This window comes from Rissa tridactyla, unplaced genomic scaffold (assembly GCF_028500815.1).
Source record: "Rissa tridactyla isolate bRisTri1 unplaced genomic scaffold, bRisTri1.patW.cur.20221130 scaffold_446, whole genome shotgun sequence".
Classification (NCBI taxonomy): Eukaryota; Metazoa; Chordata; class Aves; order Charadriiformes; family Laridae; genus Rissa; species Rissa tridactyla.
Window position 1 is genome coordinate 1 of NW_026529656.1, and position 14,040 is coordinate 14,040.

At 63.7% G+C, this 14,040-nt stretch overlaps 1 protein-coding gene across 1 annotated transcript; it reads left to right on the top strand.

The window, feature by feature from the left end:
- Positions 1-30: 30 nt before the first annotated feature.
- On the top strand, positions 31-12,245 carry LOC128903537 (syntaxin-1B-like). The gene is given in 11 exon segments (XM_054187555.1): positions 31-60; positions 4,424-4,498; positions 5,458-5,544; positions 5,546-5,558; positions 6,260-6,334; positions 7,916-7,989; positions 8,102-8,210; positions 8,318-8,391; positions 9,206-9,343; positions 10,608-10,718; positions 12,165-12,245. Coding segments are annotated over 11 exon segments (867 nt in total).
- The last annotated feature ends 1,795 nt before the right edge of the window (positions 12,246-14,040 follow it).

The window sequence follows — 14,040 nt, forward strand, 5'->3', positions numbered from 1 at the left end:
CCGGGTCCCCTCCCGCCCCCTCCCCCCGCCATGAAGGACCGGACCCAGGAGCTCCGCAGCGTGAGCGGGGAAAGGGGGGGGGGGGGGGCGGGGAGGGGGGAGATGGGGGGCGATGGGGGGCGATGTGGGGCCGGGGGAGGGGGGGGGGGGAGGGGGCTGGGGGGTGGGGGGGGTGGGGGGGGGGGCGCTGAGGATGCTGCGGGTGCCGTGCGGGGCTGCGGGGTGCAGAGGATGGGGGGGGGGGGGGTATAGGGTGCTGGGGGGGGTATGGGGTGCTATGGGGTGCTGGGGGGGCTATGGGGTGCCAGGGGGGTTATGGGGGGCTATGGGGCGCTATAGGGTGCTATGGGGCGCTATAGGGCGCTATGGGGTGCAGAAGATGCTGGGGGGGGGTATAGGGTGATGGGGGAGCTATGGGGTGCTATGGGGTGCTGAGGGGGCTATGGGGTGCCAGGGGGGTTATGGGGGGCTATGGGGCGCTATAGGGTGCTATAGGGCGCTATGGGGTGCAGAAGATGCTGGGGGGGGGGTATAGGGTGATGAGGGAGCTATGGGGTGCTATGGGGTGCTGGGGGTGCTATGGGGTGCCAGGGGGGTTATGGGGGGCTATGGGGCGCTATAGGGTGCTATGAGGCGCTATAGGGCGCTATGGGGTGCAGAAGATGCTGGGGGGGGGTATAGGGTGATGGGGGAGCTATGGGGTGCTATGGGGTGCTGAGGATGCTATGGGGTGCCAGGGGGGTTATGGGGGGCTATGGGGCGCTATAGGGTGCTATGGGGTGCTATAGGGCGCTATTGGGTGCAGAAGATGCTGGGGGGAGTATAGGGTGATGGGGGAGCTATGGGGTGCTATGGGGCACTATAGGGTGCTATGGGGTGCTATGGGGTGAAGATGGATGCTGGGGGGGTGCAGTGCAGGGCTATGGGGCGCTATGGGGTGCAGAGGATGCTGGGGGGGGTATAGGGTGATGGGGGGGCTATGGCGTGCCAGGGGGGTTATGGGGCGCTATAGGGTGCTATGGGGTGCTATAGGGTGCTATGGGGTGCAGAGGATGCTGGGGGGGGGTATAGGGTGATGGGGGGGGCTATGGGGTGCCGGGGGGTGCTGTGGGGCGCTATAGGGTGCTATGGGGTGCTATAGGGCGCTATGGGGTGCAGAGGATGCTGGGGGGGGTATAGGGTGCCAGGGGGGCTATGGGGCGCTATAGGGTGCTATGGGGCGCTATAGGGTGCTATGGGGTGCAGAGGATGCTGGGGGGGCTGTGGGGCGCTATAGGGTGCTATAGGGTGCTATGGGGCGCTATGGGGTGCAGAGGATGCTGGGGGGGTGCAATGCAGGGCTATAGGGCGCTATGGGGTGCAGAGGATGCTGGGGGGGCTATGGGGCACTATAGGGTGCTATGGGGTGCTATAGGGTACTATGGTATAGGGTGGCTGGGGGGGGCTATGGGGCACTATGGGGTGCAGAGGATGCTGGGGGGGGTATAGGGTGCTGAGGTGCTATGGGGCGCTATAGGGTGCTATGGGGTGCAGAGGATGCTGGGGGGGCTGTGGGGTGCTATAGGGTGCTATAGGGTGCTATGGGGTGCAGAGAATGCTGGGGGGGTATAGGGTGGCTGGGGGGGCTATGGGGCGCTATGGGGTGCAGAGGATGCTGGGGGGGGTATAGGGTGCTGAGGGTGCTATGGGGCGCTATAGGGTGCTATGGGTGCAGAGGACGCTGTGGGTGCAGTGGGGCGCTATGGGGTGCAGAGGATGCTGGGGGGGGCTATGGGTTGCTATAGGGTGGGGGGGGCTATGGGGTGCTATAGGGTGCTGAGGGTGCTATGGGGAGCTGTAGGGTGCTATGGGGTGCTGGGAGGGCTATGGGGGTGCAGAGGATGCTGAGGGTGCTATGGGGTGCTATGGGGCACCGTAGGGTGCTACGGAGGCTATAGGGTGCTATGGGGTGCAGAGGGTGCTGGGGGGGCTATGGGGTGATGTGGGGGGCTGGGGGGGGGGGCTATAGGGAGATGTTGGGGTGCAGAGGGTGCGATGGGGTGCTATGGGGTGCAGAGGATGCGGTGGATGCTATGGGGCACCATAGGGTGCTACGGGAGGCTATAGGGTGCTATGGGGTGCAGAAGATGCCGTGGGTGCTATGGGATGCTATGGGGCGCTATGGGGAGCTATAGGGGGGCTATGGGGGTACTGTGGGGCCTATGGGGTGCTATGGGGTGCAATGGGGTGATGGGGGGGGGCTATGGGATGCTGTGGGGCGCTATGGGGCGCCATGAGGCGCAGTAAGCGGGCTCTATGGGCACTGTGGGGTGCTATAGGGTGCGGTAGGCGGGCGCTAGAGGGTGCTATGGGGCACTGTAGGGTGCTGAAGGGCACCGTGGGGCGCTATGGGGGTGCTACAGGCTGCTATAGGGCGAAGTAGGTGAGTGTTATAGGGCATTATGGGGCTCTATAGGGCGCTATGGGGCACTATAGGGCGCTCTAGGGCTCTATAGGGTGCAGTGGGCAGTGGCTGTGGGGCGCTATGGGGCTCTCTAGGGCTCTGTGGGTCGCTATGGGGCACTATAGGGTGCCGTGGACAGTTGCTGTGGGGCCCTATGGGGCTCTATGGGTCGCTATGGGGCTCCATGGGGCGCTATGGGGCACTATAGGGGGCAGTAGGCAGGCTCTGTGGGGCGTTATGGCCACTATAGGGCGCTATGGGTCCCTATGGGTCGCTATGGGGCACTATAGGGGGCGGTAGGCGGGCTCTATGGGGCGCTATAGGGAGCTATGGGGCGCTATGGGGCTCTATAGGGTGCGGTATGCAGTTGCTATGGGGCACTATGGGGCTCTGTGGGTCGCTATGGGGCACTACAGGGGGCAGTAGGCGGGCTCTATGGGGCGCTATGGGGCGCTATGGGGCGCCTGGGTCCCCGCAAGGGGGCGGGGCCTCCGCCAGGGGATCACCCCCGGGCTCAGCCAATGGGCTGCGGGGATCCCCTCCGCTGGCACCCGCCCCTCCCCTTATGCAAATGAGCCCGGCGCCGGCGGCCAATGAGCCGCCGCATGCAAAGGAGCGGCGGGGAGCCAATGGCGGGGGGTGGGCTGTGGTGGCAGGGGCGGGGTTATGCAAATGAGAGTTGGGGCGGGGGGGCGGGGCGTATGCAAATCAGCCCTCCCGGCAGGTGAATGGGGCGGGGGGGTGGGCGGGCGCTTTTATGCAAATGAGGTTCCCGGGAAGCGGGGGGGGTGTGGGGGTGTGGGGCAGCCAATCAGAGCGGGCGGCAGCGGGGAGGGATCAGGGCCACGCAGATGAGTCACGGCCCTCGGCCAATCAGGGCCCGAGCTCGTGAGGCGGCGGGGGGGGGGGGGGGGGGGAGGAGCCAGTCAATGGGGGCGCGGGGGACGAATTTGTGAATGGGGGGGGGGGGGGGGGGCGTGGGAAGGGGGGGGGTCGGGCAGCCAATGGGAGCGCGGGGACGAGTTTGTGAATGGAGGAGGGGGAGGGGGGGGGAGGCGCCTGGGTCCCCCAATGCCGGGTCGTGTCCCCCCCCCCCCCCCATTTCCGACCCCCCTTCCCCCCCCCCCAAGGTCACGTGGGACCCCCCCCCCAAACACCGGGACACCCCCCCCTCCCCCCCCTAAATACCAGGGTCCCTCCCCCAATCTGGGACCCCCCCCCGAAGGGTTTTGGGGTGCCCCCCCCCCCCCCGGGTGCCCCACTTCAGGATTTTGGGGTACCCCCCCCCCACAAGGGTTGCCCCCCCCCCCCGAAATTTCAGGGGTGTTGTGTGTCCCCCCCCCAGGTATCCCGCCCCCCCCCGGATTTTGGGGTGTTCCCCCCCCCCCCCCCCCCCGGGTGCCTCCCCATGAGTGTCATGTCCCCCCCCCCCCACCTGTGTCCCCCCCCCCCGGGATTTTGAGGCCCCCCCCGGGACTTTGCCCCCCCCCCCCCAGGATTTTGGGCCCCTCCCCGGATTTTGGGCCCCCCCCCCTTGGATTTTGAGGCCCCCCCCTTGGGATTTTGAGGCCCCTCCCTGGGATTTTGAGGCCCCCCCCTGGGATTTTGGGGCCCCCCCCGGGATTTTGGCCCCCTCAACCCGGGATTTTGAGCCCCCCCCCCCGGGATTTTGAGCCCCCCCCCCCTGGGATTTTTGCGGCCCCCCCCCGGGATTTTGGCCCCCTCAACCCGGGATTTTGAGGCCCCCCCCCCGGGATTTTGGCCCCCCACCCCCGGGATTTTGGGGCCCCCCCCCGGGATTTTGGCCCCCTCAACCCGGGATTTTGAGCCCCCCCCCCGGGATTTTGAGGGCCCCCCCCCGGGATTTTGGGCCCCCTCAACCCGGGATTTTGAGGCCCCCCCCCTGGGATTTTGGCCCCCCTCCCCCTCCCCCCCGGGATTTTTGGGGGGCCCCCCCCCCGCTGACGCTGCCCCCCGCAGGCCAAGGACAGCGACGATGAGGACGAAGTCGTCCACGTCGACCGCGACCATTTCATGGACGAGTTCTTCGAGCAGGTGGGGGACAAACCCCCCCGTGACCCCCATGGTGTCCCCCCATGACCCCCATGATCCCCATGGTCTCCTCCATGGTGTGCCCCATGTCTCCCGTGACCCCCATGACCCTCATGGTGTCCCCCCGTGACCCCCATGCTCTCCTCCATTGGTGTCCCCCGTGACCCCCGTGGTGTCCCCCATGGTCTCCTCCATCTCCCCCGTGACCCCCCATGACCCTCATGGTCTCCTCCATGATCTCCTCCGTGTCCCCCATGTCCCCCATGACCTCCATGCTCTCCTCCATTGGTGTCCCCCATGACCCTCATGGTGTCCCCCATGTCCCCCGTGACCCCCATGACCCTCATGGTCTCCTCCATGGTGTCCTCCATGTCCCCCTGTGACCCCCATGACCCTCATGGTGTCCTCCATGGTGTCCTCCATCTCCCCCATGACCCTCATGTCTCCTCCATGGTGTCCTCCATCTCCCCCATGACCCTCATGGTCTCCTCCATGGTGTCCTCCATGTCCCCCATGACCCTCATGGTCCTCCTCCATGGTGTCCTCCATGTCCCCCATGACCCTCATGGTCTCCTCCATGGTGTCCTCCATCTCCCCCATGACCCTCATGGTGTCCCCCATGGTGTCCTCCATCTCCCCCATGACCCTCATGGTGTCCCCCATGGTGTCCTCCATCTCCCCCATGACCCTCATGGTCTCCTCCATGGTGTCCTCCATCTCCCCCATGACCCTCATGGTCTCCTCCATGGTGTCCTCCATCTCCCCCATGACCCTCATGGTCTCCTCCATGGTGTCCTCCATGTCCCCCATGACCCTCATGGTCTCCTCCATGGTGTCCTCCATCTCCCCCATGACCCTCATGGTCCTCCTCCATGGTGTCCTCCATCTCCCCCATGACCCCCATGGCGTCCCCCCCCCGTGCCCCCCCCATGTCTGTCCCCCCCCTCCCCCTCCCCCCGCAGGTGGAGGAGATCCGGGGCTGCATCGAGAAGCTGTCGGAGGACGTGGAGCAGGTGAAGAAGCAGCACAGCGCCATCCTGGCCGCCCCACAACCCCGACGAGAGTGAGCGGGGGCACGGGGGGGCGGGGGGAGGGGGGGGACGGGGGATGCTGAGGGGGACACGTGGGGCGGGGGGACACCAGGAACCGGGGCCACCATGAAGGACACGTGGGATGGAGGGACACGAGGAACCGGGGCCACCATGGGGATACGTGGGATGGAGGGACACCAGGAATGGGGGCCACCATGGGGACACGTGGGATGGAGGGACACCAGGAACCGGGGACACGTGGGGTGTGGGGACACCAGGAACACCATGGGGGGACACGTGGGATGGAGGGACACCAGGAACCGGGAACATGATGGGGGACACGTGGGATACACCAGGAATGGGGGCCACCATGGGGGACACGTGGGATGGAGGAACACCATGGGGGACACGTGGGATGGAGGGACACCAGGAACGGGGGCCACCATGGGGACATGTGGGATGGAGGAACACCATGGGGGGACACGTGGGATGGAGGGACACCAGGAACGGGGGCCACCATGGGGACACGTGGGATGGAGGAACACCATGGGGGACACGTGGGATGGAGGGACACCAGGAACGGGGGCCACCATGGGGGACACGTGGGATGGAGGGACACCAGGAACTGGGGCCACCAAGGGGGACACGTGGGATGGAGGGGACACCAGGAACCGGGGCCACCTCAGGGCCGGTGACACCGGGGGGGTGACGTGACGTGTCCCCACCTCCCCAGAGACGAAGCAGGAGCTGGAGGACCTCACGGCCGACATCAAGAAGACGGCGAACAAAGTGCGCTCCAAGTTGAAAGGTGACCTCGCGGCGGCCGCCTTGGGGACGGGGTGGCCACCTCGGGGGGGTGACCCGCACGATGGAGGTGGCCACCTTAGCGTGGTCGCCTTGGGGGTGGCCACCTTGGGAGTGACCCACGTGATGGAGGTGGCCACCTTGGGGTGGTCCTCTTGGGGGTGACCTGCACGATGGAGGTGGCCACCTTGGGGATGGGGTGGCCATCGCGGGGGTTGGCCACCTCGGAGGTGACCCACCCGATGGAGGTGGCCACCTGGGGATGGTCCTCTTGGGCATGGGGTGGCCATCTTGGGGGTTGGCCACCTCGGGGGTGACCCGCACGATGGAGGTGGCCACCTGGGGATGGTCCTCTTGGGGATGGGGTGGCCATCTTGGGGGTGGCCACCTCGGGGGTGACCCCCGTGATGGAGGTGGCCACCTGGGGATGGTCCTCTTGGGGATGGGGTGGCCATCTTGGGGGTTGGGCCACCTCGGGGGTGACCCGCACGATGGAGGTGGCCACCTGGGGATGGTCCTCTTGGGGATGGGGTGGCCATCTTGGGGGTTGGCCACCTCGGGGGTGACCCACGTGACGGAGGTGGCCACCTGGGGATGGTCCTCTTGGGGATGGGGTGGCCATCTTGGGGGTTGGCCACCTCGGGGGGTGACCCGCACGATGGAGGGTGGCCACCTGGGGATGGTCCTCTTGGGGATGGGGTGGCCATCTTGGGGGTTGGCCACCTCGGGGGTGACCCACGTGACGGAGGTGGCCACCTGGGGATGGTCCTCTTGGGGATGGGGTGGCCATCTTGTGGGTTGGCCACCTCGGGGGTGACCCCCATGATGGAGGTGGCCACCTGGGGATGGTCCTCTTGGGGATGGGGTGGCCATCTTGGGGGGTGGCCACCTCGGGGGTGACCCACCCGATGGAGGTGGCCACCTGGGGATGGTCCTCTTGGGGATGGGGTGGCCATCTTGGGGGGTTGGCCACCTCGGGGGTGACCCCCATGATGGAGGTGGCCACCTGGGGATGGTCCTCTTGGGGATGGGGTGGCCATCTTGGGGGTGGCCACCTCGGGGGTGACCCCCGTGATGGAGGTGGCCACCTGGGGATGGTCCTCTTGGGCATGGGGTGGCCATCTTCGGGGTGGCCACCTCGGGGGTGATCCGCCCAATGGAGGTGGCCACCTGGGGATGGTCCTCTTGGGCATGGGGTGGCCATCTTGTGGGTTGGCCACCTCGGGGGTGACCCACGTGACGGAGGTGGCCACCTGGGGATGGTCCTCTTGGGGATGGGGTGGCCATCTTGGGGGTTGGCCACCTCGGGGGTGACCTGCACGATGGAGGTGGCCGCCTCGGGGTGGTCCTCTTGGGGATGGGGTGGCCATCTTGGGGGTTGGCCACCTCGGGGGTGACCTGCACGATGGAGGTGGCTGCCTTGGGACAGTCGTTTTGGGGTGGCCACCTCGGGGGTGACCCACCCGATGGAGGTGGCCGCCTCGGGGTGGTCCTCTTGGGGGTTGGCCACCTCGGGGGTGACCGGCCCGCTGGAGGTGGCCACCTTGGGCCGGGTCGGTGGGGGACGGTCCTTCCTCTCCCTCAGCCATCGAGCAGAGCATCGAGCAGGAGGAAGGTCTGAACCGCTCCTCGGCCGACCTCCGCATCCGCAAAACCCAGGTAGCCCTTCCCCCTTCCTCCTCCTCCTCCTCCTCCTCGGTGGCCACCGGCCCCAGGTCCCTGGCCCACCCTCCCCTGCCCCCCCCCCCCACCCCCGACCGTGTCCCCCCAGCATTCCACGCTGTCCCGCAAGTTCGTGGAGGTGATGACCGAGTACAACGCCACCCAGTCCAAGTACCGCGACCGCTGCAAGGACAGGATCCAGAGGCAGCTGGAGATCAGTAGGTCGGGGCGGGGGCGGGGGCGGGGGCGGGGGGCGGAGAAGACGCGCCGCCGTGGGGCTGGGGTCTCACCCGCCGTCGCCTTTCTCCCCCCCCCCCCCCCCCAGCCGGCCGGACCACCACCAACGAGGAGCTGGAGGACATGCTGGAGAGCGGGAAGTTGGCCATCTTCACCGATGACGTACGTGAGGTCCCTCCCCCCACCCCACCCCCACCCCCCGGTGGCCTCCGACGTCCCATGGGGGCACCCGGAACCCAATGAGATGCCCTGGGGGGCGACCAACCCCAAGCAGCTCCAGCGCTTGATGACCATCGGGTCTTCTGGAACCCTCGGGGCTCGTTGAGGTTCCTGGTTGGGCCACCCAGAACCCGTTGGGTCACCTGGAACCCGTTGGGTCACCCACAACCCGTTGGGTCACCCACAACCTGTTGGGTCACCCAGAACCTGTTGGGTCACCCGGAACCCGTTGGGTCACCCAAACCCGTTGGGTCACCCGGAAGCCGTTGGGTCACCCAGAACCTGTTGGGTCACCCGGAACCCAACGAGACGCCCCAGGGGGCGACCAACCCCAAGCAGCTCCAGCGCTTGACGACCATCGGGTCCTCTGGAACCCTCGGGGCTCGTTGAGGTTCCTGGTTGGGCCACCCAGAACCCGTTGGGTCACCCGGAACCCGTTGGGTCACCTAGAATCCGTTGGGTCACCCGGAACCTGTTGGGTCACCCAGAACCCGTTGGGTCACCCAGAAGCCGTTGGGTCACCTGGAACCCGTTGGGTCACTCAGAACCCGTTGGGTCACCCGGAACCCAACGAGCCGCCCCGAATCGTTGCATGCCCCCAAAACCCTGAGGTTGCCCCATGACCTGCTGGGGTACCCGGAGCCCCCTTGGACCTTCTCGTAGCTCCAGGAACTTCCCCCCGGCCCCACACCCCATCACCACCCCCCCCACACACACACCCCCCCCCCCCTCAACGTTCCCCCCCATCTCCTGCCAGATCAAAATGGACTCGCAGATGACCAAACAGGCCCTGAACGAGATCGAGACGCGACACAACGAGATCATCAAGCTGGAGACCAGCATCCGGGAGCTGCACGACATGTTCGTGGACATGGCCATGCTGGTGGAGAGCCAGGTATGGGGGCTGGGGGGGGGCTAAAGGTCCAAAGGTCACCTAGAACCCACCAAAAGCCCTCACTGGGGCTCGTTGCCTCACCCAGATGCCTTTGAAAGCTCTTGAGGCCACCAAAGGTCATCTAGAACCCACCAAAGGTCACCTGAAACCCACCAAAAGCCCTCATTGGGGCTCGCTGCCTCACCCAGACGCCTTTGAAAGGTCTCGAGCCCCCCAAAGGTCATCCAGAACCCACCAGAGGTCATCTAGAACCTACCAAAGGTCATCCAGAACCCACCAAAGGTCATCTAGAACCCACCAAAAGCCCTCAATGGGGCTCGTTGCCTCACCCAAACGCCTTCGAAAGCTCTTGAGGCCACCAAAGGTCATCTAGAACCCCCCAAAGGTCATCCAGAACCCCCCAAAGGTCATCCAGAACCTACCAAAGGTCATCCAGAACCCACCAAAAGCCCTCAATGGGGCTCATTGCCTCACCCAGATGCCTTTGAAAGCTCTCGAGGCCACCAAAGGTCATCTAGAACCTACCAAAGGTCATCCAGAGCCCACCAAAGGTCATCTAGAACCCACCAAAGGTCACCAAGAACCCAACAAAAGCCCTCACTGGGGCTCATTGGCTCACCCAGACACCTTCGAAAGCTCTTGAGGCCACCAAAGGTCATCTAGAACCCCCCAAAGGTCATCCAGAACCTACCAAAGGTCATCCAGAACCCACCAAAAGCCCTCAATGGGGCTCGTTGCCTCACCCAGATGCCTTTGAAAGCTCTCGAGGACACCAAAGGTCATCTAGAACCCCCCAAAGGTCATCCAGAACCCACCAGAGGTCATCTAGAACCCCCCAAAGGTCACCAAGAACCCAACAAAAGCCCTCACTGGGGCTCATTGGCTCACCCAGACACCTTCGAAAGCTCTTGAGGCCACCAAAGGTCATCTAGAACCCCCCAAAGGTCATCCAGAACCCACCAGAGGTCATCTAGAACCCCCCAAAGGTCATCCAGAACCCACCAAAGGTCATCTAGAACCCCCCAAAGGTCATCCAGAACCCACCAAAAGCCGTTATTAGAGCCCATGGCCTCACTTAGACGCCATCGAAAGCTCTTGAGGCCACCAAGACGCCGTTGACCCACCTAGAACCGCGTCGAGATCCCCCCCCTCCCCGCCCCCCATCCTGTCCCCCGGGGTGTCACACACACCCCCCCCACCCCCCCACCCCCCCACCTCCGTGGGGCCAGGGCGGGCGGCTCAGGGGTGGGGTGGGGTCTCCCAGGGCGAGATGATCGACCGCATCGAGTACAACGTGGAGCACTCGGTCGACTACGTGGAACGCGCCGTCTCGGACACCAAAAAAGCCGTAAAGTACCAGAGCAAAGCTCGGAGGGTGAGTGACAGGGCGGGGCGGGGCGGGGCGGGGGTTGGGGGGGGCCCGCACTCCTCTGGGGCCTCACGGTTGGGGGTCGGGGGTCGGGCTTGGGGGTCTCCGGCTCCGTAACGCTCCTCTCTTCTCTCCTTTCTCCCTCCCCCCCCCCCCCCCGCTGCCCGGACGTCATTTTTCTTGGTTTTTGGTTGGTTTTGGGGTTGGGGTTGGGTTGGGGTTGGGTTGGGTTTTGGTTGGGTTTGGTTGGGTTTTGGTTGGGTTTTGGTTGGGTTTTGTTGGGTTTTGTTGGGTTTTGGTTCGGTTTTGTTGGGTTTTGGTTGGGTTTTGTTGGGTTTTGGTTGGGTTTTGGTTGGGTTTTGGTTGGGTTTTGGTTGGGTTTTGTTGGGTTTTGGTTGGGTTTTGTTGGGTTTTGGTTGGGTTTTGTTGGGTTTTGTTGGGTTTTTGGTTGGGTTTTTGGTTGGGTTTTGGTTGGGTTTTGTTGGGTTTTGGTTGGGTTTTGTTGGGTTTTGTTGGGTTTTGGTTGGGTTTGGTTGGGTTTTGGTTGGGTTTTGGCTGGGTTTTGTTGGGTTTGGTTGGGTTTTGGTTGGGTTTTGCTTGGGTTTTGCTTGGGGTTTGGTTGGGGTTTGTTGGGTTTTTGGTTGGGGTTTTGTTGGGTCTCGGTTGGGTTTTGGTTGGGTTTTGGTTGGGCTTTGGTTGGGCTTTGGTCTTTGATTGATTTTTGGTTGGGTTTTGGTTGGGTTTTGGTTTTTGATTGATTTTTGGTTGGGTTTTGGTTGGGTTTTTGGTTGGGTTTTTGGTTGGGTTTTTGGTTGGGTTTCGGTTGGGTTTTTGGTTGGGTTTCGGTTGGGTTTTTGGTTGGGTTTTGGTTGGGTTTCGGTTGGGTTTTGGTTGGGGTTTGGTTGGGTTTTGTTGGGTTTTGGTTGGGTTTTTAATTGGGTTTTGTTGGTTTTTGGTTGGGGTTTTGGTTGGGTTTTGGTTTTTGATTGATTTTTGGTTGGCTTTTGGTTGTTTTTTTCTTGGGTTTTGAATTGGGTTTTGGTTGGTTTACGGTTGCGTTTTGGTTGATTTTTGATTGGGTTTTGGTTGGTTTTTCGTTGATTTTTCGTTGGGTTTTGGTTGATTTTTTGGTTGGGTTTTGGTTGTTTTATGGCTGTTTTTTCGTTGTTGGTTGGTTGGTTTATTGCTGGTTTTTGGTTGGTTTATGGTTGGGGTTTGGTTTTTCATTGTTTTTTGGTTGGGTTTTCGTTGGGTTTTGGTTGGTTTTGGGTTGGGTTTTGGTTGTTCACGGTTGATTTTTGGCGGGTTTTTGCTTGGTTTTCGTTGTTTTTTGGTTGGGTTTTCGTTGGGTTTTGGTTTTGGGTTGGGTTTTGGTTGGTTGGGGGTTGGGTTTTGGTTGTCTTTTGTTTTGTTTTTTTTTTTTTTTCGGGGGGGGGGTGTGGGGTAACGTAGAAGAAAATCATGATCATAATTTGTTGCGTGGTGCTGGGGGTGGTCTTGGCCTCCTCCATCGGGGGCACGTTGGGCTTGTAGGGTCCCCGGCGCGCCCCCCCCTCCCCCCGCGGCAGCAATTAACGCCCCCCCCAAACCCCCCCTCCCCCTCTCCCCGCCCCCCCCCCTCACCCCCGGCCTGCCCCCCAACCTCCCCCCCCCCCCCCCCGGTACCGAGAATAACCGCCTCAGCGAGAATTAAGAATAAATTAAGAGACTAATTGTTCATGCGAACGGACATAACCGCACGTGGTCCAATCACCCGCCGCGGACCAGAGCGGGTGGGCCCGGCCCGGGGCCGGCAAATCTAAGCGGCTCTTCGGCCTCCATCCATCCCATCCTCCTCCTCCTCCTCCTCCTTCTCCTCCCCCCGGGACGTCTGGGTCCTCCCCACTTCTCTCCTCCTTCACCTCCCCCGCCATCTCCCGTCCATGCGTTGGGCACGTGGGGGGGGGGGGGGTGTCCTCCTGCCCTTGGGGGTGGGGGGTGGGTGGGGCAGGAAGTTGTCCTACAGGAGGTTGGGGGGCGGAGGGGGGAGTTGGAGGGGTAGGTGGGTCAAGGGGGCAACCAAAGTGGGGGGCTGGGTGGAGATGGAGGGTCCCGGGGTGAGGTTGACACCGGAGAAGGGTCACGGGTTGGATCGGGTTGAGCTTCGGGAGCCGTTATGGGGCCAGAGGGGTTGGGTTGGCCCCACGGAGGGGTCAAGGGTCAGGTTGACCTTCAGGAATCATCATGGGGGCAGTTGGGTTGACCCCACGGAGGGGTCAAGGGTCAAGTTGACCTTCAGGAATCATCATGGGGGCAGTTGGGTTGACCCCACGGAGGGGTCAAGGGTCAAGTTGACCTTCAGGAGTCGTTATGGGGACAGTTGGGTTGACCCCACGGAGGGGTCAAGGGTCAAGTTGACCTTCAGGAGTCGTTATGGGGGCAGTTGGGTTGACCCCACGGAGGGGTCAAGGGTCAGGTTAGGAGGACCCTAGAGAAGGATCACGGGGGTGGTGGGGTGGGGTTGACCCCGCCGAGGGGGTCCTCGCGGGCGGGGGTTATGAGTCGGGGTTGACCCTAGAAGAGGTCAAAGGTCAGGATTGGGTTGACCTTGACCCGTCCGGGGTGGGGGGAGGACACCCCCCCCCCCCTCCTCGCTGATCCCGGGGGTGGGTGACGTGGGGGGCGGAGGCGCCTGGAGCCCATTCCCACCACGCCCCCGAGGGGACGCCACACCCCCCCACACCCCCCCCCCCCCCGCCCAACTAACCCGCTAACCACCCATCCAACCAGCTAACCACCACCCATCCCGCCCATCAACCCCCTCCCCCCCCCCCCCCAGCCATTTAACCAACCCGGTAACCGGGTAACCACCACCCATCCACCCGGGTAACCACCACCCATCCCGCCGGTTAACTACCCACCCACCCAGCTAACCGACCCATCCACCTGCCTAACCGCCCGCCCCGTCACTTAACCATCCCCCCCCAACCGGCTAACCAGCCACCCATCCAACCAGTTAACCGACCGCGCAGCTACCCGCTCATCCGACTAGCTAACCAGTCGCTCCACCAGCTAACCAACCGCCCAGCCGGCTCCCCGCCCCCCCGGCCAACCAGTTAACCAACCGCCCCCCCCCCCCAAACGACTAACCAGCCCCCCATCTAAACAGCTAAGCGACCAACCAGCTAACTACTGCCCACCCAGCCAGCTAACCGACCGGCCGACCGCTCAACTAACCAGCTAACCACCCACCCCACCAGCTAACCAACCCCTCTGACCACCCATCCACCCGCCATCCGTCCCACCCGCTAACCGACCCGCCGCCTGACTAACCTGAGAACTGCCGGCC